This window comes from Megachile rotundata, chromosome 16, assembly GCF_050947335.1.
Source record: "Megachile rotundata isolate GNS110a chromosome 16, iyMegRotu1, whole genome shotgun sequence".
Lineage (NCBI taxonomy): Eukaryota > Metazoa > Arthropoda > Insecta > Hymenoptera > Megachilidae > Megachile > Megachile rotundata.
The window spans coordinates 5,821,329-5,834,157 of NC_134998.1; the positions used below are offsets into that span (position 1 = coordinate 5,821,329).

At 34.3% G+C, this 12,829-nt stretch overlaps 2 protein-coding genes across 6 annotated transcripts in view; both read left to right on the forward strand.

Annotated features, from left to right (window-relative positions):
- Window positions 1-12,829, forward strand: part of nAChRalpha4 (nicotinic acetylcholine receptor alpha4) — a 247,799-nt gene that overhangs the window by 130,723 nt on the left and 104,247 nt on the right. The gene's annotated exons all lie outside the window — the stretch shown is intronic.
- LOC143266066 (uncharacterized) lies at window positions 6,741-12,744 on the forward strand. Of its 3 annotated transcripts, XM_076541549.1 has the most exons (6): window positions 6,744-7,151; window positions 8,555-8,646; window positions 9,624-9,982; window positions 10,860-11,208; window positions 12,071-12,320; window positions 12,420-12,744. In XM_076541549.1, the coding sequence occupies exons 1-4, from the start codon at window positions 6,953-6,955 to the stop codon at window positions 11,068-11,070; spliced, it is 861 nt and encodes a 286-aa protein (XP_076397664.1). In that variant the 5' UTR covers window positions 6,744-6,952; the 3' UTR covers window positions 11,071-11,208; window positions 12,071-12,320; window positions 12,420-12,744. The 3 variants fall into 3 exon arrangements, with proteins under 3 accessions (XP_076397665.1, XP_076397664.1, XP_076397663.1); XM_076541550.1 differs by having other exon boundaries at window positions 6,741-7,142; window positions 12,071-12,744; XM_076541548.1 differs by having other exon boundaries at window positions 12,071-12,744.

Genomic DNA, 12,829 nt, shown 5'->3' on the forward strand with positions numbered 1-12,829 from the left:
CCTTAATCGATATATAAGCGCTCCAGAATGACCTTTGAGCGGTCAAGTGAACCTGTGTGCATATCCGTATGCAGCGGTGTTATCTCGCGTTTCGTACGTGCGCCTGGCACCAGCACGTACCGTCAATCCGAGGCAACGGATTCTCGGGATAGTCGGGAGGAAGAGTGCTCCTCCATCCTGGTTGGTCCCTCTCGACCGTAATAACGCTGTCCTGCCCCATCGGTGTATCCTCGACCGAGCTAACTATGCGAGGATTCACCGAGCATCCGCGAATTTATCCTTTCCTTCCGATCCGACGCCTGTAATATCTTTCTACGACTCGCCGCCATTTTACAATTGTTTACGATGCGAGAGATAATGGCGGACACAGGGTCCCTTACATCGTTGATACTTCTATCAATATGGAAGTTATACTCGGATTCTTAAAAATATACGAAAGGTTTAACAATGTTATACTCGACATCTGTGAGTAATGTTAACATAAGTCTCGTTTGGAGAAAATGTTAGTAAGGTTATGTTAAGTATTCTTTGGGGCCGTTAGGGCGGAACCTTAACTTTAAACGACGTGCGTCCGATTTTTATGTATTTAGGATTGTAAATAAAAAAGTGAAATATTAAATAATTGTATTTTCTTGTGTACAGTGTTCGTGCAGTTCAATTCTTACTTTTAACGTTACTGTTGAATAATATTGCGTATTGTAATAACAATGTCAGGTTCCATGGGTTAGAATCATGAAATGTGGAATTTTTTGTTGGAGTATAATTTGACCACTGTAGAAAGCGATCTGTCTCAATGATTTTTAAATATATTATAGAACTCATTTCTAACAACCTTTTGTATTATTTTGTGAAATGGGGATTGAGGTGTCTGGAAAGCAAGATTTTTATTTAAACAAGTCTTGCGAGAAATTCACTTTCGTTTTCGTTTGCGTAAATCAAAGGAACATTCGTCAAAAATTCGTGGAATTGGACAAATATTCGATGGGGAATTGTGCTTCAAAGTAGTTGATGAATGTAAGAATAAATTAGAAAGATAGCAGTTCTTATGAGTCGGCCATTACTGTGTGTCAGCGGCGCATGCGCGAACGACGCGCGCGAAATTCAAAACACGTAACTTAAACTGATCAGTAAATCGTTTTAAAAAAACACTTGCAAAGTGGGGAATAGATTAAAAATTAATATTAGTTCATTTGTTTATTCAATGTATCATTTATAAATTAAAACCAATATTCCTCAAAATTCCACATCATACATTTTATCAAAAAATTAATTTTTCATATCAGTCCTTTGAATATTTCTTAAAACAACACTTAATTTTCACTTCATTAAAATTTCAGTGCAATAAAAATAGATTAAACAAAATACTACTCTAATTGTAAATATCGTTCTGGTTATTCGCCAACAAAAAAGTAAAATTAGACGTCGAAATCAATTTTCTTAATCATTTTCGATACGCCAAAGTTCGAGTAAAAATTTCAGCGACTTTTCTTATTAAGGCGTTTGGTTTTCGCTCCGATAATAGCTGTCCTACTTTTTCTCACAGATGCAGCAGCTTTCTTTACGATCGTTCCGCTCGTAACCGAGTTTTTACTTCTCTGTCCTAGATGTACAAATTTCTGCAAACTTGCCAGTTCGAGGGGTCGACCTTCGTCTTGACACGTACACTTATACCGTTTATTAATTTTCCTTAATATTTGGGAGCCAGCGAGCGCTTTGGGAAAAATAAAACTGAACCGTGTAAAATTGGACGGGAACTTATTTGTCCCGAATTTCTCTGTTGTTTGTTGCTATCGGTGATGATATTGTGGAGACACGTTGTTTGTGAGGAAAGTTAAGTGTTTTAGGGAAAACGACGATATAGGGGAAGGAAATATTTTTAGGATTTTTGGAAGTTTGGGTATTTGGGTTTTTTGGGAATTTTGGAATTTTGGGATTTAGGGATTTAGGGATTTTGCGATTTTGGGATTTTGGGATTTTGGGATTTTCTGATTTAGGGATTTCCAGATTTGGGGATTTAGGGATTTGGAGATTTGGGGATTTGGGGATTTAGGAAATTAGGGATTTTGGGATTTTGGGATTTAGAAATTTAGGGATTTCCAGATTTGGGGATTTAGGAATTTGGAGATTTGGGGACTTGGAGATTTGGGGATTTAGGAAATTAGGGATTTTGGGATTTTGGGATATAGGGATTTGGAGATTTGGGGATTTAGGAAATTAGGGATTTTGGGATTTTGGGATTTTGGGATTTCCAGATTTGGGGATTTAGGGATTTGGAAATTTGGGGACTTGGAGATTTGGAGATTTAGGAAATTAGGGATTTTGGGGTTTCGGGATTTTGGGACTTTGGGATTTTGGGATTTAGGGATTTAGGGATTCAGGAATTTAGGGATTTAGAAATTTAAGGACTTGGAAATATTGGAATTTTGAGATTTAGGGATTTAGTGATATAAGGATATAAGAATTTAAGAATTTAGGAATTTGGAGAATTTGGAATTTTGAAATTTAAGGAATTAGTGATGTAGGGATTTGGAGATTTAAGAATTTAGGTATTTAAAAATTCAGTAATCTTCAAATTAGAATGTACAGAGTTATCGAGTTTTCAAGTTTTCAAGTTTCCAAATTTTCAAATTCTCAAATTCTCAAGTTTTCAAGTTTCAAGCTTACGAATTCAATAATTCAAGAACTATTAACTTAAGAAATTTTCAGGTTTCAAAATTTACAAATTTAGAAAATTTGAATTTTTCAAACTATCAAGTTATTAAATGATCAAATTATTAAACTTCAAAATTTTCAAATTGAAAATATACAATTTGGAAAATGTTCACATTTAAAAAAATGATCAGTAATTTGACTATAATATGATACAACTATTTGTGTATATAAAGATACAAAAAAGATTTGAAAATATCTTTATTATGAATCGACGCTACCGCCATCTTGTGTACACGGTTGCCATAGCAACGCCTCACGCGCGTCGCCATCTTGTTCTCCCGTATTTACGGTTACGCTTCGAAAAATGTAATGTTTTTCTACGCGTTCTCCGTGCAGAAACATTAAATTATCATAATTATAACGGTACATTAGAAGTGAATTGATTTATTAACGCCGATTCATGTAGAGATTGAAGGTATCGTTTAACAAAGTAGCAATTTGTCACAAGGATAATGGCACGCTGCCGATATAGCTCCACACGGCTTACGTAGCCACCCTAAATAACCATCTGTAATTACAGTTCCTAGATTAATGGCGGTAATGTTAGGGCAGTCAAACGTCATCCTTTGACTAGCCCCCGACACGTCAATGAGAGCTAATGGCAATTTACATTATTTACGTCACGTGAGTCGATTAAACTTTGAACTGTAAATTGATTACATTCTAACTGATGTTATGCCGTTTGACTGCTACCAACGCGTGCCATGCTGATTCCGTCTAACGATTATTATTGTACATATATCATGTTTATTACCCGCTAATTTAAATTGTTTGTCGAACGAAGATTGAAACTCGTTTCAGCTATTAAGCGATGAACATTTAATTCGACGTTAAAATGATTCACGTGTATTAAAAATGCAGTACCAGTTCATACCACGGAGAGTCGTTTGTGTTAAAAAAGAACCGCAATTAAGCCCGTAACGATAAAAATTCCTGGCATAGCGGCGCTTCGATTGCACGCATACGAAAATGGTTTCGAGGCACGTTTCAAAGTACAAAGTAACGTTGGATACTTGAATGTCCGTTTCTCACGAAACGAATGCCGCCATCTTTTAAGTTCCGCGATCAATCCCGTAAATTTCGAACGCATTTAATCATAAATATTCATACTCGTGGCGGGAGTAGATGAGCAGTTGCGAAGGGAGAAAGGAAAAAAGGAATCCGTCGATATCGCGTCATTTTAATTAAGCCACGTGTCGACGGCACACCGACGTTCTTCATTATCGTCATCGTCATCGTCCTGTTCCGTTGTTTCCTCCGAGGAAGACGAACACCCATTTCGCGTAATAGTGTTCATTACACACCTACGGAAGATTCTTGCATGCATTAGCGAGATGAAAATCACTCACGAGACTCCGTTCGTTCCATGCTCCACTTTCGTCGTTGTCCTTTTCAGTTCTCACCGGGCCATTCGAGAACCCCTCTCGCTCGATTAAACGTCTTCCACCTTCAACACATAATGTTAGTTAACTTGTTAAGACATTACTTGGGTCATCAACGACATTTGACTATTTTTACTTTAAATCTAAATATGGACTTTGGCAAAGCTTGTATTTAAAATATCTTTACGATGTTTCGGTATTTATCTCAAATACATTGCAGAGTCAAGCCGAAATATGTGAACAAAATTCAAACTTAACTTCACCTAATCTTACAATTTGAGTTCGAGAACAGATTTGATGCACAGTTCAATAGCCTAGAGTCTGTCAAATATTTTTAGGGTAATCAGTATTTATTTAAAATATATTTCCTTGGAATTGTACAGTTGAAATGGGCCGAAATATGTGGAGTACATTCAACCTTCAACTTAACCCAGTCAAATATTTCAACTTCAGAAACAGATTTGCACAGCTTAAGTCTGTTAAATATTTTAAGGATCTAACACTATTTGTCTAAAATATTTTTCCTTTATATACAGTTAAAATAAGTCTAACCGTCTGTACCAAATTAAATACTTAAAATAAAAGTAAAAATGTTCATTTTTAAGTGTGCTCCCACAGTTCTCTTAAAATAACCTATAGATGCATATTTTAAGGTTGAAATATTTAAAAATATTTTCAAGATGCTGATAAAATAAAGTTAAATTCTGATGGTTAATTTATAATGGTCACAGATGTATGTCTTTTGCGGCACCTGCACAAGCACCGTGTGCCTGGATACAACATAAAAACACTTCAACAAAGCTCTCTTCGTTCCAACACTTCCTTTCATTTCGTTGAATATACTTTAGAGTAGTTCTGAGTATCCTGAAATGTAGCAGAATGTGGTCTAAATACTAGATGATCCGTGGAACTAGGTGTGTGGCCCCTGTTTGGACCATTTGCTCGGGGACGCTTGCAGCAATGGCGGCCATTACTGCACGATGGAATTCATTACGTACCTTATGAGAAAACAATCTTTTAATTTCAGCAATGTGATCTTAACGAATTACCTTTTGTTCGACGGATTATTGTTACAAAACTGAAATAAAGGTATCGGTGGAATCTTTTAAGACGTGAAATAAGTAAAATTATATGTTCTACAGTATAACGTGGTAATAATGATAAATATGAGCTGTCTGCTTCCTTCGACGTTATTTTTTTGGAATCATAGTTTCATACTTTTCTTACTAGGTTGAAATCCTTAATGTTACCCTGTGTTTCGACTGACTTATGTTTTGACTCTGGTCCTCAGAAATGCATACTGACGCTCAAAAATGAGTTGGTTGCCTCGAAATGCGAATTGAACCAAAAAATAAGAGCTAGCATCCCTAAATTGTAAAATGGCCTCCAAATTACAAAACGATTCCCTCAAAATGCAAACTGAACTAAAAACCAGATACTAGTATCCCCAAAATTGCAAGATGGGCCCCAAGTTACCAAATGGTCTCTCCAAAATATAAATTAAACTAATATCTGAGAAGTCACGTCCTAAATTGCAAAAGGTCCCTCAAAAATATAAAATAACCCACCAAAATAAAAAATGACCCTCGAAAATGCAAAATAACCCTCCAGAATACAAAATATCCCTCCACAATACAAAATGCCCACCTAAAATATAAAACTACACCCCCAATGTAAACACACCACCTAAAAATGCAAATCCCCCCTTTATTTTCCAAATAAAACAAACTTTTGTTCGCAGATTGCAGATTAAAAGCAGAGATTAAAATTTTGCGAGCTTAAAAATAAACCGGGAGCCAAAATTTAATCTATGCATGTTCCTAGCTCGTTTTTGTCGTCACGCGCGTTAATACCATCGACTTATTCAATATAATACCTATAATTCATCGCACTTAATGCGTTTGCTCAGTATATTTATCGATTACGTTGTGAACGTGTCTGAAACGTAATAAAGGGATTCAATGTATAATTTTTCATTTGCTCGCGTAAAGTAGAACCGACAGCAGGTTTTAATTAACTTCGTTAATTTCGTTTTAAAATTGCTTCAAAACTTCTGTTCGCTGGGGAACTAAATAATTGATATTACTAATGATTTAAAGAAACAAATTAATTTTTAATAATTTATTTATCTGGTTGTACAAATATACATGCATTTGTAAAACGAGATATTTGCATTTTGCATTGAACCGATGTGTAAATATTCAAGAGTTGAAATTTTATTTATAAATATTCAAGCAAATGGGAAACATAACCTAGAAATCGAGTTACGTATCTTATTACGTATCTTGTTTCGAATTTAATGAAAGCGTTAGAGATGTTTAAAGTTCGATAATTTATGCAGATGACTGATTGAAATCCCTCTGGCGGCAAATGCGGTAATTACTAGAAATTAACGAATATCTACAACGTTCAGTTTCATACTAATCCAAATTCAAAATGAGAGACATAACATATTTCATGGACAAAAATTTTAGAAGAGTTTCAAGTTCAAAAAATCTACTTAACGTGGTAACTCGTTTACAAAATGGCGACTCACAAGTTCTCTTTGTAGAACGCAAAATTCTCAAAAGTAGATTTGCTCGATTTGAATTTCCCGCGCGTTTGTACAATTTAAAGGGACGAAAGATCAAAGGTGCCGGCAGAGTCGCTGTAGTCTCTGTGAGTATAGTAAACTGTCAAACGTAAAAAGTGTTCTGCTCGAGAAATGTGAAATGGCGAACCGCGGTGAAACACACGCGTCGAAGATGCCGAAATCTCGGGAAACATAGTAACAAGAATTTCTTCCACACCGATTACTTTTTCTATGCATACGCGTGTTTTCGACGGGGCGCGTTCATCCGTTTCCGGTGCGAAGAGAAATGGACAGTGTCGATGGTCGCGTATCGTTGAATAACCTAGAAAACGGCACCAACCTCGCTTTACGGGCGGAAAACCTTCGCGGAGTCCTGGGGGAATTGCGAAAAGCTCTGCGAAACGAGAGACTAAATCTTCATCAGGAAATAGAAATGACGATATTGCAAAAGTTTATCGCCCGGAGTAACTACGAAAGTTTGTCAGGTTATTCGTTACCTCCACTTTCGAGACCTCTTTATAAATCGCATTTCAAATACAAAATACACTGCACCGAAAAACTTTATTCTGGTCTCTCAAACTTTTCGTATCATCTTTTTAATTAATTGTTTGTCGTATTCTAATTTCATTTTTTATTTTATATTTTTATGAGTAGTTATTTTTTAAGGGAAGGTATAGGTGCAACTTTTATATTTGGATAGCAATTTTAATGTTTATTGATGATTTTGTTTTATTTATATTAATATTATTTTGAAGAGCTTGTATCTTTCGGACGGGCTTCAAACTTCATTTTTGTTAATAAAAATAATTTGCTATTTTTATAATTTATTAATTTTGATGAATGATTGGTGTAATGTGGTTGTGAAGGTTAATGAGAAATTTTATGTTAATGAGGTCAAATAGACCCTCTGTTATATTAAAAATAACACATGTCAAGAATAATACGTGTCAAGAATAATACATGTCAAGAATTACATATGTCAAGAATAACACATATCAAGAATAACACATGTTAAGAATAACACATGTCAAGATTAACACATATCAAGATTAACACATATCAAGATTAACACATATCCAAGATTAACACATGTCAAGAATAACACATGTCAAGAATAACACATGCCAAGAATAACACATGTCAAGAATAACACATGCCAAGAATAACACATGTCAAGGATAACACATATCAAGAATAACACATATCAAGATATACACATATCAAAATTAACACATGTCAAGATTAACACATATCAAAATTAACACATGTCAAAATTAACACATGTCAAGAATAACACATGTCAAGAATAACACATGTCAAGGATAACACATATCAAGAATAACACATATCAAAATTAACACATGTCAAAATTAACACATGTCAAGAATAACACATGTCAAGAATAACACATGTCAAGGATAACACATATCAAGAATAACACATATCAAGATTATCACATATCAAAATTAACACATGTCAAAATTAACACATGTCAAGAATAACACATGTCAAGATTAACACATATCAAGATTAATACATATCAAAATTAACACATGTCAAGAATAACACATGTCAAGAATAACACATGTCAAGGATAACACATATCAAGAATAACACATATCAAGTTTAACACATATCAAAATTAACACATGTCAAGAATAACACATGTCAAGAATAACACATGTCAAGAATAACACATATCAAGAATAACACATATTAAGATTAACACATATCAAGAATAACATATATCAATAATAACACATATGCAAAATAACACCTATCAAAAATACCATGCTAAATTAACACTAGCATGTTAAAATATAAATTCTTAAGTAAATTGATACATATAAATGGTACAAAAATAATTGAGAGAAAAATCAACCCACAGGTACAAGAGGTAACCCTGGTAAATATCTGATGGAAACTGAACAGACACCTATCTATTTTTCGAAATATCATCGAATTGTACATCCAAACGGAGTAAGTTTCATTTGCATAACGTTCCCCAGATTACTATAACAATAATATCCCTACTACATCTCCACCACGCCTCAAAACTGCCATTTTCTTAAAATATGTCTTAAGACACAGTTGGGTCCGAAAGTGTTACCAGTAAGTTATGGTGGAATTTGGGCTCAGTTTACCCAACAAAATCTCCTCTATTCATAATTTATCACTCTATTATACAAATATTTTGTATTTTCGTACTTTCATGAATTTTGTACTGTCATCATAGAATGTCCCTCAAAATTTTATTAGAGTCACTATCGAACCCTCTTAAGACATTTTCATGGTGTTTCAAGTTATCTTACAATATATTACAATATCTTATAACATCTTAAGTGACGTTTCAAGTTACAATATTTCAAGGGTAGTTCATAAAGGATGTATTTATATAAATAACACAACAGTTGCAAAGTTTATAATAATCATCCTCGAAACGAATGATCTTAAAACATTTCCATAGTGTTTCAAGCTATCTTACAATATATTACAATATCTTATAACATCTTAAGTGACGTTTCAAGTTACAATACTTTAAGGGTAGCTCATAAAAGATGAATTTATATAAATACGACAACAGTTGCGTTTATAATAATTATCCTGGAAACGAATGATGTTAAGACATTTCCATAGTGTTTCAAGCTATCTTACAATATATTACAATATCTTATAACATCTTAAGTGACGTTTCAAGTTACAATGCTTTAAGGGTAGCTCATAAAAGATGAATTTATATAAATACGACAACAGTTGCGTTTATAATAATTATCCTGGAAACGAATGATGTTAAGACATTTCCATAGTGTTTCAAGCTATCTTACAATATATTACAATATCTTATAACATCTTAAGTGACGTTTCAAGTTACAATGCTTTAAGGGTAGCTCATAAAAGATGTATTGATACAAATAATACAATAGTTTATAATAATTATCCTGGAAACGAATGATCAGGATACCCTGAAGATGCAGCACCTCGCGTGTCTCGGTAGTTCGATGTATCAGAGACTCATCGACGAACTGCAAGATGAACTGAACTCGTTGGAGCAGCGTCTTTCAACGGCGACGTCGTGCTCTTACAAGAGGAAAATTTACGACCTCGAGGCAATCTGCTCCGCTGACCTCAACAGACTGAAGTCCAGGTTCGTGAGGTCCCTGCAGCCCTTCGGGAATACGATTCACTCGATCGAGCAGCTTCCTTCGCGAAGAATCAAGCCGACGGGTTGCCGATGTACTACAAAGAAGCCCCCAATGGAAGGAGCTTGCCCGAGGAACACCAGATGCGCCCGATCGATCGCTACACTACGATCCAAGTATGACAAAACGCTCGCAATTGCTTCGACAGAAATTTCGTGAAACGTTACTTGCCGTGACACGGTGCGTTAATAACCCGTTGCGTAGTTTCCCGTTGGAACCGTATTCCAGTGCGCTAATTGCGTCGATAAGCCAGGGACGGATTTAGGGATCGTAGGGCTCTGATTTCTCATCGAGTGTCAGTGTTAAATATCGTAGAGATTTTAATTGAAATAAATGAAGTTTGAACGTACTTTTGATACGTACTCCTTAAATATGTACGCCATTTTCGTAGATAAGGTTATTCCTTTCGGAAGAAAGGTGGTTTGATAAATTTTTCATAAGGTCTTGTATATCGAGAATTTCAAAGTAAATACAGGAAAACGTCACGTTAGGATGAAATTCAAACGAAACGTATCTGGCTAGATTTTTCCGATGAATACAGAAAAGAGCCACGATACCAAATACTTTTCTCGAAACGTTATATACCCGGAGAACGAACGGAATCAATAAAATCTTATCAATTTCCTATTGATTCCCTCTGTAGGTGCCTCGGGAGAAGGAAAATATTATTCGGACCTTATTTCTGCTTCAAACAAAGCGAATAAACTTGTAGCTTTTAAGCCGTGTTTTTAAGGTTAGGTAATGGCGCTGAAATTTTAGTTTTATATCGAAATTTTTGAGTCTGAAGTCAAAATTTTAATTTAGATATTTTGGTGACGTTAAAATTTTAGGGTTATTATAACTTTATGTACGCTTTAGTTATATTGCATACGTATTATATTGCCGTCTTAATAGATATTACGATTGTTAAATAATTATTAAGATTGTTAAATGTATAATCACTTCTCTAACTTTTTCTCACAACAATTATTTTTCTAATTTAATTTCACACAGATCAACAGACGTCAACAGCAATCATCGTTGGATAACTTTAGTTCACCCTCAAAGATACAGCGACAGTGAAATGTACAGCAAAGATTACAAATCTTCGGATCAAAGATCTCTCGCAAATTCTCAGATATACACCAGTGATTCCGAAAGTAACTGGAAACTCAATAACAGCATCACCACCATATTTTCCAAAGCAACTCGAAATTTCTTTTAAAAAGCTCCGACGAAGAGAACCTTAACAAATTTCATTTCGACTATTCCATCGTACAGTTCAAACTTGATGATTCATTAGAACTTCAGAAGTTTTGTATTAAACAACGGAGAGGAAGAAGTTTCCACTGTATTCGTTTTGGTTAGTCTACTTTTGTTTTATAGTTAAATTTATTTTCTGAATTAATATAATTTTGATGGGTTATTTGAGTTTTAACTTGATACTTAAATGGTATGGCGGCCATTTTGATATGTTGAAAGTATGGTCGCCATTTTGATATGGTACAATTATGGCAGCCATTTTGAAAAGTTTAAAGTAAGGTCGCCATTTTGATATGATACAAATATGGCAGCCATTTTGATAAGTTTGAAGTATAGTCGTCATTTTGATATGATACAAATATGGCAGCCATTTTGATAAGCTTGAAGAATAGTCGTCATTTTGATATGATACAAATATGGCAGCCATTTTGATAAGCTTGAAGAATAGTCGTCATTTTGATATGATACAAATATGGCAGCCATTTTGATAAGCTTGAAGAATAGTCGTCATTTTGATATGATACAAATATGGCAGCCACTTTGATAAGTTTGAAGTATAGTCACCATTTTGATGTACTACAAATATGGTAGCCATTTTGATGTACTACAAACATGGCAACCATTTTGATGTGCTGCAAACATGGCAGCCATTTTGATGTGCTACAAATATGGCAGTCATTTTGATGTACTACAAACATGGCAGCCATTTTGATATACTACAAACATAGCAGTCATTTTGATGTGCTACAAATATGGCAGCCATTTTGATGTGCTACAAACATGGCAGCCATTTTGATACATCAAAAACATGACGAAACTCAGAAATGTTAAGAAAGTCGTCCTAATTTAAAACAAAAAGTGTAAAAAGATCGTCATATTGTTTATACTTATTATTTTATTTGAAAATTATCTTTTTAAAATTTCAGACTCCATTGCTAATAATTTTTGTTCTTTTGTTGCAGTAACTTGTTCAATTTATCCTAGTGTCCATTCCTTGTCTTCAAGAAATCGTCTAACGTTATTTATTGTTTATAAATCGTCTTATTTTAACCTGTAAAGTATTTTATTTCCGTGTACCTCAAAATTGACAAAGGGGGAGCATGTCGTAAAAAAGAAAACGAGAAGTCGAAACGAGTGAATTTCGTACGAGTCGTATAAGATCCCGATGGAAAAAGAATCGCGATCACGTTTTATATTGAGTTATCTCGGAAAGTACGTACTGTTCCAAAAAAACCGCTCCGACATCATACAGGCACGCGCAAACAAATATCAGATACGCGCAATAAAATACAGAATTAATGTCTTTTTTAGAGGCGGAGCTTTAAAACTAGATCGCTGATTGTATTTTCTGCATACAATGCTATTTTTATTTGTGATATGGACAAAATGCAGGTCCAAGCGATAAAAAATGGAATTGTAGGCGCCATATATTGGGATGCTGGTAAAATGAATGTAGGACAAAACGAGTGCAAACGCAGAACATTTGTTGAATGCATATTTTCGTTCTGGTTTATAAGTTTATGCGTGTCGGGATTTATACGGTTTCGAATTTTCTACTTTTCAATTTGTCGAATTTACACGTTTTTGTATTTATGTATTTTGTAGTTTTCTATTTATTAAATTTATATTTACTTATCGTTTAGTTTATTAATTATTAAATTTTAAGTTGAAATTATAAATTTACTCATTATCACATTTTCTAGTTTATTTTGTAGCTTATG

Bases quoted from the DNA above. Each gene is read 5' to 3' on its own strand.
- LOC143266066 (XM_076541548.1), top strand. From the start codon at position 6,953: ATGGACAGTGTCGATGGTCGCGTATCGTTGAATAACCTAGAAAACGGC. The intron at 8,647-9,623 runs GTAAGTTTCATT...ACGAATGATCAG, and splicing joins GAATTGTACATCCAAACGGA to GATACCCTGAAGATGCAGCA. The intron at 9,983-10,859 runs GTATGACAAAAC...AATTTCACACAG, and splicing joins ATCGCTACACTACGATCCAA to ATCAACAGACGTCAACAGCA.